The 12,139-nt window shown below is 36.5% G+C and overlaps 1 protein-coding gene across 22 annotated transcripts in view; it reads left to right on the forward strand.

Annotated features, from left to right (window-relative positions):
- LOC138329648 (protein sister of odd and bowel-like) overlaps positions 1–12,139 on the forward strand; it is a 108,772-nt gene that overhangs the window by 38,205 nt on the left and 58,428 nt on the right. The window contains exon 5 of one of the 22 annotated variants that reach the window (XM_069276810.1): positions 11,334–12,131. The exons of 15 other annotated variants lie outside the window; for them this stretch is intronic. In XM_069276810.1, coding sequence (XP_069132911.1) covers positions 11,334–11,845 — 512 coding nt within the window. In that variant the 3' untranslated portion in view covers positions 11,846–12,131. 6 more of the 22 variants (XM_069276848.1, XM_069276850.1, XM_069276825.1 and 3 more) reach the window with 6 other exon arrangements.

The following is a 12,139-nucleotide window of genomic DNA, read 5'->3' on the forward strand; positions in this document are numbered from 1 at the left end:
ATAAAGTTTCTTTTTTTAAACATTGATCATGTATTATTTTTTGACCCTCACTAAACTTTTATAAAAACAACATACAGTTAAAGAGATCAGCAATATTACAAATATGTTCACCTTTCAAATGTATTGCTTTTTAAGAGGGTTAGTGGAATTGGCACATTAATTATAGATACAGCAATATGTCATGATGATGCCAATTGATAAAAAGGGTAAAATTGATGCTGTACATGTTCGGAAATGGTTTCCACACAGATGTTTGGAGGGTGACAAGTCTTTTTAAACCTTTGATACGACAAATCAGGATGATAGAGGACCACCAGTCTCTATAACAGTTAATAAGAAAAGTCATCAGTTCATTTTACACAGGTTGTTGTATGGTGGTATTGTATAAGGGACTCGGTGTTGTATGCCACATTGACATTCTTACTGACGTAGGCAATAGTATTGTTGTAGAAGAATTACAGTTTTCATTTAGTTGCTGCACTGTAGTAAAACACACATATTTGAATTTATTTGTATAATAAAGAGTAATTCTATTCTGGAAAGATGGATGGATATTTAGCATTACTCAAACTTGCATGACTTATTATTTTGGTCGTGTTAGCTACACAGGTTGTTTCTTTTTGTTATTTTGCTCAAAATATAATCTATTTTACTGGCTTTCTTAATTTATTTCGGCATCATCTCCAAATAAAAGCCAGAATTTCGATCAGCTATTGGAGAAAAGATCTTCATTTTTCTTATCCAATTTTTCTTGTGTTGTGTAGGTATGCCACAACCTCCGGTTTCCGCGGTAACCAAAGGCGGTGGGTATCAGTGCCTGTTGTGTAAGGTTACGTTTGCCACCAGGGCCGACTTACAGATGCACTTCCCATCCCACCAAGTCCCCCACATGCCTGAGGGCAAACCTCTCGATAACGTTCCTGTTGATGGTGATAAAATTGTGTGCGAGGACTGTGGAAAGGTTTTTGAGAGTGCAAGTGGGAAAAGCCGACACAAATTGCGTTACCATAGTGATGCTAAATGTCTTATTTGTGCTGTGTGCGGCAAGCGCTGTGAGAACCAAAGTACATTGACACGCCACATGAGGAGACACACAGACCAACGACCATTTGCCTGTGAGATCTGTGGCCATAGGTTTAAACATAAGTACCACCTTAATGCTCACCTCCTCTGCCATAAATGAGGCAAGCTGTTACCATGGAGATGATTGCAGCTACAATTATGCATGTCATGCTACAGGATTACAGACGTTTTTAGTGAAAGCATCCCTAAAATACTGTTGTAGTTGTTAGATGGTACTTTTTGTGTTGAAATTTTGAATACCAAATTCGGGGCACTGAAAACATTTCTAAAAATGGCATTTTTTGTCTTGAATAGGTTCATATGGCACAGAACAGCATATTCCGGGTGAGGAATTGAGCAAGGAAATGTTCAGTCAGGGTGCGAGCCAGTTAGCTATGGGAGGGTATGATGGTACACCTTTCTGTAAACCTAGGAGGCGAAATATGCCAACAGCTCCAAAATTCATTTGTTCTGAATGTGGTAAAAGTTTCCATACCAACAGTGGCAGGAGTCGGCACATGTTCTGTTACCATAGTAACGACCAGCGTTTTGTTTGTAATATATGCGGCAAAAGGTGCGAGAACGACAGTGCGTTTAAACGTCACATGTTATGTCATTCTGATGAGCGCTCGTTCAAGTGTGATATGTGTTGGCAAACATTCAAGCATAAAGAAACGCTAACATCCCACATATCTGCAAAACATCCAGACCTGGTGACAAATACTTTATTGTTGCATTTACCATAGCTTTGAACCACTGAAGGCTAGTGGTGATTAATAAGGAATTATCAGTTACCAATCACAGCTAGGAATTAGCTGTGGGGCTAAAACCATACTATACAACAATTTAAAATATTAAACAAAGACTAATGACTTATATAATTAGAGAGGGCAAAGTGGCGAGAAACATTTAATTTTGTCTGGATCTTTTGTACAGTCTACAACATTATCAACATATTTGTAGTCTCAGATGCTCCGAGCTATTGTAAAAAGTTTTTGTGTTTCAATTTTCAGATGGAGAATGAAATGGGTTTTTTTAAACTTTATATTATATTTTACCTGTAATTGTTTTGCTTTGTTTTTATATGTGAAATTAAACATTCCAGAAACAAAGTTTGAAGTTATTGATTAAAGTATCTATAATACAGGTGTTAAAATATCCACAAATACAGGTGTTAAATATCTACAATACAGGTGTTAAAATATCCACAATACAGGTGTTAAATATCTACAATACAGGTGTTAAAATATCCACAATACAGGTGTTAAATATCTACAATACAGGTGTTAAAATATCCACAATACAGGTGTTAAATATCTACAATACAGGTGTTAAAATATCCACAATGAAGGTGTTAAAATAAGGGTTAATGATCGTCTTTAAAATATTCACAATATAGGTGTTAAAATATCCACAATACCGGTGTTAAAATATCCACAATACAGGTGTTAAAATATCCACAATACAGGTGTTAAAATATCCACAATACAGGTGTTAAAATATCTACAATACAGGTGTTAAAATATCCACAATACAGGTGTTAAATATCTACAATACAGGTGTTAAAATATCCACAATACAGGTGTTAAAATATCCACAATACAGGTGTTAAAATATCCACAATACAGGTGTTAAATATATACAATATATACAATACAGGTGTTAAATATCTACAATACAGGTGTTAAAATATCTACAATACAGGTGTTAAAATATCTACAATACAGGTGTTAAAATATCTACAATACAGGTGTTAAATATCTACAATACGGTGTTAAAATATCTACAATACAGGTGTTAAATATCTACAATACAGGTGTTAAATATCTACAATACAGGTATTAAAATATCCACAATAAAGGTGTTAAATATCCACAATACAGGTGTTAAATATCCACAATACAGGTGTTAAATATCTACAATACAGGTGTTAAAATATCTACAATGCAGGTATTAAAATATCCATAATAAAGGTGTTAAATATCCACAATACAGATGTTAAAATATCTACAATACAGGTGTTAAAATATCCACAATACAGGTGTTAAAATATCCACAATACAGGTGTTAAAATATCTACAATACAGGTGTAAATATCTACAATACAGGTTTAAATATCAAATACATATCCAAAATACAGGTGTTAAATATCCACAATACAGGTGTTAAAATATCCACAATACAGGTGTTAAAATATCTACAATACAGGTGTTAAAATATCTACAATACAGGTGTTAAAATATCCACAATGAAGGTGTTAAAATAAGGGTTAATGATTGTCTTTAAAATATTCACAATATAGGTGTTAAAATATCCACAATACCGGTGTTAAAATATCCACAATACAGGTGTTAAAATATCCACAATACAGGTGTTAAATATCTACAATACAGGTGTTAAAATATCCACAATACAGGTGTTAAATATCCACAATACAGGTGTTAAATATCTACAATACAGGTGTTAAAATATCCACAATACAGGTGTGAAATATCTACAATACAGGTGTTAAATATCTACAATACAGGTGTTAAAATATCCACAATACAAGTGTTAAAATATCCACAATACAGGTGTTAAAATATCCACAATACAGGTGTTAAAATATCCACAATACAGGTGTTAAAATATCTACAATACAGGTGTTAAAATATCTACAATACAGGTGTTAAAATATCCACAATGAAGGTGTTAAAATAAGGGTTAATGATTGTCTTTAAAATATTCACATTATAGGTGTTAAAATATCCACAATACCGGTGTTAAAATATCCACAATACAGGTGTTAAAATATCCACAATACAGGTGTTAAAATATCTACAATACAGGTGTTAAAATATCCACAATGAAGGTGTTAAAATAAGGGTAAATGATTGTCTTTAAAATATTCACAATATTGGTGTTAAAATATCCACAATACAGTTGTTAAAATATCCACAATACAGGTGTTTAAATATCTACAATACAGGTGTTAAATATCTACAATACAGGTGTTAAAATATCCACAATACAGGTGTTAAATATCCACAATACAGGTGTTAAATATCTACAATACAGGTGTTAAAATATCCACAATACTGGTGTTAAATATCCACAATACAGGTGATATTACAATACAAGTGTTAAAATATCCACAAAACAGGTGTTAAAATAAGTGAATCAAAGAGTGTTGATAGGTTTAGTGAAGAACCAATGTTTTATAACTCATTGTGGAGAAGGCTTCATGATCAAAAAGTATTGTACAGGCTGGTGTGGGCATGGAACATACAACCCAGATTTGGAGATGGATTGTACAGGCTCGTGTGGGCATGGAACATACAACCCAGATTTGGAGATGGATTGTACAGGCTGGTGTGGGCATGGAACATACAACCCAGATTTGGAGATGGATTGTACAGGCTGGTGTGGGCATGGAACATACAACCCAGATTTGGAGATGGATTGTACAGGCTCGTGTGGGCATGGAACATACAACCCAGATTTGGAGATGGATTGTACAGGCTGGTGTGGGCATGGAACATACAACCCAGATTTGGAGATGGATTGTACAGGCTCGTGTGGGCATGGAACATACAACCCAGATTTGGAGATGGATTGTACAGGCTCGTGTGGGCATGGAACATACAACCCAGATTTGGAGATGGATTGTACAGGCTCGTGTGGGCATGGAACATACAACCCAGATTTGGAGATGGATTGTAAGATGTTATTGTCACTCTACTACACTAATTAACTAATTCACCCCTGAAAATTCATAATAAAATGTTCCAGGCTTTGAATCTGAAGAATCCCAATGTGTCTGCAGGGGTGAATGAGGTAAGAACAAACAATTTTTCAGGAATATATAGAATACTTTTGTGAATATGGTGTGCCTTACCACAAAAAAGAAAATGGTTCTACTTTAGCTGTGTGCGATACAATTGGTCCTGTGGCTTCAGTTCACCACACTGGAGACTTTTGAGGGCTACAAAGATGACTCACTAAGATAAACAAGTTGACAATATTACCATTACCATTTTCAAGGATTCAATGATCAGATTAATTAAGTGTAATGATGTTTTAGAGTACGCGATCTAGATGGTTTCTTTACTTGAGACAGGTGTCACTACTTAACTCCATCTTTCTTGTCGTCTACAGATGTTGGCCTGGGACCCGAGTTTCCATCGCCTGGAACCTACTCCCAAATCTCTCAAGCTGTGTTTCAGTGCAGTGTATGCAATCAGACATTTGTAACAGAGTCCGAATTAAAAAAGCACCAATCTGAGTTGCACTTTATGGGAAAACGTACTGATAACGGATCTGGTGCTCAGTCTTACATACAAAAAAGGTTTACATGTGAGGATTGTGGGAAAATGTTTGAAAGCTTGAGCGGTAAAAGTCGTCATGTTTTAAGGTGCCACAGTAACGCATCATGTTACGTCTGTGAAATCTGTCATAAGAGATGTGAGAATCTGAGCTCCTTCCGTTTTCATCAGGCTAAACATTCCAATGATCGACCGTTTCGTTGTCAGCAATGTGGTCTGTCCTATAAACACAAACATCACCTCAGTAAACATCAGTCTGGACACTGTACTGGATTACCACTCTGAATACCACCACACTTATTCATGCCTTTATAGGACTGACTCTATACCTAGCGTGCCAATATTTAGATGTGCTAAAGGCAGTCGAAAACATTTTCTGAAAATAAAAGCAATGAAAGTTTTCTATTGACTTTTTTTAGTGTTTGTGGTGAGCAATAAATGTACTCATTGTATCAGTTATATCCATGGAAATATAGATACGGTTAAAGCACAGGTTATCACACAGGTAAATACAGAAATACATGTGTATCTTAAGGATACAGATAAAACACAGGTGTATCACACAGGTAAATACAGGTGTATTACAAAGGTAAATACAGATGTATCACACAGGTAAATACAGATAAAACACAGGTGTGTCACACAGGTAAATACAGATAAAACACAGGTGTATCACACAGGTAAACACAGGTGTATCACACAGGTAAACACAGGTGTATCACACAGGTAAATACAGATAAAACACAGAAGTATCATACTGGTAAATAAAAGTGTATCACAGATAAACACATATGTATTATACTGGTAAACATTTGTGCACTGGGTCAGATGAATTCAACAATATGATAATTGTAATGTCTTTCCTAAGGTGTAAGGTTTTGTGTTGTACCTCAGATATTGTCTAAGTGTCTGGTAAGTCTGTGATTGTGTAAGCCTAGTTTTAATGCTCCTACCTAACTCCACATTTCTTGTCTTGTATAGATGGGAGCCTGGGCCTGGACTCGCTGCCCCCTGGACCTCCTAACTCACAAGGTGGCCTTCATTGTCAAATCTGTAATCAGCTGTTTAGTACACGACAAGAACTCAATCGTCATATTACTGAAACTCATGCACTAAAACGTTTGGCTTACGCACAGTCAAAAATTCAATGTGAAGAGTGTGGAAAGTTATATGAAACAATGAGCGGTAAAAACCGTCATTTTTTACGAGACCATAGTAATGCTTCGTGTAAAATCTGTGAGATCTGTAACAAGAGGTGTGAGAATATGAGTGCACTACGGGTCCACATGGCTAGACATTCCAATCACAGGCCATTTCAGTGTTCTGTGTGTGGCCAATCCTACAAACATCAACATCAGCTTAACAGACACAGAAACGTTTCCAAACAATGTCGGATTTCCTCTTAACTGGCACAGAAACGTGTCCAAACAATGTCGGATTTCCTCTTAACTGGCACAGAAATGTGTCCAAACAATGTCGGATTTCCTCTTAACTGGCACAGAAATGTGTCCAAACAATGTTGGATTTCCTCTTATCTGGCACAGAAATGTGTCCAAACAATGTCCGATTTCTTCTTAACAGGCACATAAATGTGGATTCCCATTTAACAGACACAGAAAATGTGACCAAACAATGCCTGATTTCCTCTTAACAGGCACATAAATGTGGATGTCCATTTAACAGACACAGAAATGTTTCCAAACAATGTTGTATCTCCTCAAACTATTAACAGACACAGAAACGTGTCCAAACAATGTCTGATTTCCTCATAACATATACAGAAAAATGTCTAAATGTGGCTTCCATCAAACTGTTGGGTTCTATCTTATTTTGAAAGCAGAGAATTATTTTGCTTACCTGAATGCTTGACTCATTGATAATAGTTTAAACAGGACAAATTAGTATTGAACATCCAGTGAAGGAATGACTCTGTGAAGCAGGGGGGCTTAAGGTCAGAAAAGGTTGGAAGTCAAGTTATATGGGATATGATGAGCAAGTTTTATGTATTGGTTGAACAAGTAATTAACTAGAGTTTGATATTTTGTTTCTTTTTGTTTGTTTGATCTCAACACCGGATGTGTTGGTTTAGTGTTTGTCTGACTCGTATTACATGTATAACCAAGGTGAACTCTGAGACAGTTTTCTTTATTATCATTTCAAATATTTTTTAAATGTTTAGATATATAGTTGTAAGAATTCATCTGGAAACTCATTCTGAAAGGTTTTGACTTCTCTGTGTTTATGATTTAATGAATTGATCAGGAATCAATGTGAACAAGGACAAGGGATCCTTCTACAATTGTTTTTTATTTGCTAATATTGAAGCCAAGAGCATAATTAATGTTGAGATGACTGTTATATACCATGGACTTTTTATTATGTATAGTCCTTGATTGTGTTCATCAATAAAGTTATCCATGTATTGACTTTGGTTTTTCAGACTTAATATTTGTGACATTGTGGTAGCTTGGTATAACAAAAGAACTACTTTGTTGGTATTATAAGAGAACTATTTCTTGTCTTGTGTAGGTGAGCCGTGGTACGGAGGAGATCAAGATCCCGCGCCGCTAATCTACATGTATCGGTGCATCGTGTGTGGACAAAGTAGTGCCACCGATGATGAGGCCAGGAAGCACGCCTTGTCACACGATAGTCCTCCTGAAAATATTCAGACTACATGTACATACGAAATGATTCAAGTGGAGCAAGCGTCCGGCCAGCTTCTCCCTTCCGCCCCAGTCTGTCAGGAATGTGGCAAACCCTTCAAGAACAACGAATGTCTGATAAAACATATCAAAGTTGCACACATGAGCAAGATCAAGTGTAAGATTTGTCCCATCTGTCAGAAGACTTTCTCCAGGCCCAGTAGTCTGGAGGAACACATGCGAAAACACTCTGACCTTCGACCTTTCCAGTGTGTGATCTGCGGGGCGAGTTATAAACACAAGAAACACTTGAATCACCATCTACGAGTGTCACTACGGTGTTCTGAGGCACATTCTAATCTGCCTAGTAACACATAAAATAATTTTGAAGTGTTTGCTATAGACATGGACACAAAACTTAGCTTTATCAAGAAATGAGACTGGCCAATATGGTCTTATTTGTGTTGCTGTCTACTTTTGGTGTGATTAACATGGTGACTTAATTATCCTTCAGAGAATGATATTGGAAACAGGTTGATGACACTGAACTTAGATGATAAAGTCAAACATTTGCTGTGATCTACAATCTCTTATACTAGAGAGTAGTCGTTAGTGGCAGCAGATACTGTAACACGATAATCAGATGATGTACTGACAATCTGTTTGGGTCATGGAGTTTGAATGTGTGTTGAATAATCATCTGAATTGGGTTCAGGAATTTGAGTTTGAATATGTAATTCTTAAAGGGTCAAAGTCAAGGCAATGATTTTTGAAGGGTTAAGGTCAAGGCAATGAAGTTTGTAGTGACACAAATGTGCCTTATTTTAATCTTATTGTACCTGCTTTGTTATCATGACTACAATGGCTATGTTTTTATTTGTGTAGGTGAGACGGTCCCAATACAGCCTGATCAAATGCTCTATCCATGCCAGATATGTGGTTGGGTTTTCCACACGGAGGAAAAGTTCTTGGATCATATGACAAAACACAGGCCGCCTGTATCTAGAAAGCAACTGGGCCCGTTTGTCTGTCAGGTGTGCAGTAAAGAGTTTGCACACAGGAGTAGGCTAGGGGAACATATGATGAAGCATTCAAACGCTCGTCCTTTCCACTGTCCTACCTGTGGCGCCACATTCAAACACAAGAAACATCTCAACCACCATCTTAATGTCTCTCGCGACTGTGGCTTTAAAAACACTGACTGAACTTTGTCAGGAGTAAATCAAGTGATTTGTATTGGATCAATTTTCATGAAATTCGTATTTTCTTCTAAAACTACTCAAAGAATATACATCCTCGTTCTGGCTTTGGTGATGAAATGAGGCATCTTGATTTATCACAGGAATTGTTCTGGCTTGTCAACTTGTGTGGTCTCCTTGTATTTTATATTCTCACTGATTTATCCATAGAAATGTGGCCTCCAGATTGATTACAGAAATGTAAAACCTGCTGGTTTGACGGAGAAAAGTGTTCTATCAGTTAATCTTGGTACTGATTTGTGTTGGCCTCTAATTTTGGTAACTTTTATTCGTCTATAAGTTTATGTTGGTCAATACCTTTAATCCTTTGTCCCAGTTATTGTAGTGAATACTGTGTAGTTGTAGCCGCGCTCCCTTTACTCTTGGTAAGGTGAGATCCGGTTTGTCAGAACAATGGTACTGTTCCCTGTATTTGTAAATACCACCATTTCATTCCATTTTTATTACCATTTTGCTTTTGTTTCATGAACAAGTTTGATTATGTTGATATTGTATAAGTAAGCTTTAGTTCTGTTTGTACCCATAACCTGACCTGTTATACAACGAAGACACATTAGGACTTTATTTGTATGTAATTGTGTTTTAATGTGTGAAATTAATGAATGTGTAATGCTGGAGGTTGAATAAAGGTCAGAAAACAATTCTGGTGTGTTATATGTGTTGTAGTAGTCAATAAGATACAAAGTTAAAACAGCTAGCCCTCATCACACATGTTGTTGGCATCATTGTCATAAATTCATTGTTGAGAGGGGGGTGTTGGGGGAGAAGTAAAACTGAAGGTTGGATTCTGTAAGAATGATTAATGTATATTGTATAAGTCATAAAACTTCATATTTTACCTGAATTTTTTTAAACTCACAATCACACGGAGGTGGGACTAATTGTACTTGGCAGCCATCATTATAGTATCTCAAAACCTTGATTATAGATGGACTGATGACTCAGGTCAGCTATAACTAAACTGATGAACCAAGGTCAGCTATAAATATACTTGTGACAAATAGTCAGCTATAAAGTGACTGATGAACCACGGTCAGCTATAAATAGACTTATGACCCATGGTCAGCTATAAATAGACTAATGACCCAAGGTCAGCTATAAATAGACTAATGACACAAGGTCAGCTATAGATAGACTAATGATACAAGGTCATGACACTAGGTCAGCTACGAATAGACCAATGACACAATGTCAGCTATGTAAATAGATTGTATGACACAAGGCTATTTATTAACTTTTAAATAGATCATTAGAAACAAGATACAATGTCAGCTATAGATTTTATATTATGATATAAGTTATTTGTGCATGACCTAATGTGAATACAGTCTGATAGTACCTGATTTCATAAGAGTTATGTTAATTTGTAGTAAGAGATAGTATTGTTACCTCTGTATACTAAACGGTGTTTCTTGTCTATGTAGGTGAGCTGGACCCCCCACAGCCTGATGTTACATTCTATCAGTGCGAGACGTGTCACATGATATGTCCAAATGAGGCAATGCTCCTGCAACATAGACGTAAACATGAAACAGAAAAACATGTCTGTAATATCTGCAAAAGTGTTTTCTTAGACAGAAAACAGCTGAATGAACATATGCAAAAACATCATGAACAGTTCATTCTCGCATGTGGCGTCTGTAACAAACGGTTTGCCCATAAAAGTAGGCTGGCGGATCACATGGTGAAGCACTCCAACGCCAGACCGTATGTCTGTCAGCATTGTGGGGCCGGTTACAAACACAAAAAGAATCTCAAACATCATCTCACTCAGTCCACGTCATGTGGTCAGAAACAACAGGTCTAACTGCAGTGTTGTGGTCAATAAAGTGTGTGATTAAAGTTATAGGAGCTTGGCACATCATGTTCTAGTAACATCCCACATTATTTACATTTCTATTGTGCTGGACAGTTGGTATCTATTTGATGATTGGTGTGCTGGACAATGTACTTCTATAATGTATGTGATTATTTAGTGGGACTTGCGTTGTTCGGCAAGTTATTTAAGCCTACATAAACCATCAGTATTGTACATTAAAGTGTGACCTAGGTTCTCTGTTTAGTTGCAGACACTGTTGCTGTGGAAGGTCGGGAGTCTGTAGCTCCAGCGACGGGAGTCCGTCTAGATTTTAGCTGTAACATCTGTAAATTTACCACTCCCTTACATGACGTACTACAACGACACTTAAAACAGCATCGGTTACATCCTCAGCATGGCCAATACGACGCTCCGTTCGCATGTGAAAGTTGTGGTAGGACATACCGAACAAAGACAGGACTTAAGCTTCATGTCAACACAAAACATAAACTTGAGTTCCGCTTCACATGTGAAATCTGCAATAAAGGTTTTAATGTGCTGTGTAACTTCCGAGGACACATGGCTAGCCATAACAAAACTTTTGAGGAGAAATGCGAGAAATGTGGATTAACTTTTCCTCATCGGGAAAATCTGAACACACACGAAAAATTTTGCTCAGGACATAAAGTATTTTCGTGTAAAAACTGTGGAAAGACCTTTAATAACCACAGCAACTTGATAGACCATATACTTGCTAAACATGATACAAAACAGTAGGACTATTAAAGTAGTTTAATATGTATATATATATAAATTTAGTGCATGAACACACATTGTCTGCAATATAGTGCTTAATTCTGTCTTAAACATTATTGCAACTCTAATCACCAAAAACTTAAAGTTTCTTTGATGGAATTGGGGGGGGGGGAGTTTTGTTTGAGATGAATGCGCAGGGGAAAGATGACACAGAAACAAATGTTGTATATAGCTATAGCAAAGCATGGTTTTGCCTTTATATCCTCATGTTCAGATGTTTGATTTTGAAAATAAATGTGTTAAAACATTTTGATA

The sequence above is a fragment of the Argopecten irradians genome, chromosome 8 (assembly GCF_041381155.1).
Source record: "Argopecten irradians isolate NY chromosome 8, Ai_NY, whole genome shotgun sequence".
Lineage (NCBI taxonomy): Eukaryota > Metazoa > Mollusca > Bivalvia > Pectinida > Pectinidae > Argopecten > Argopecten irradians.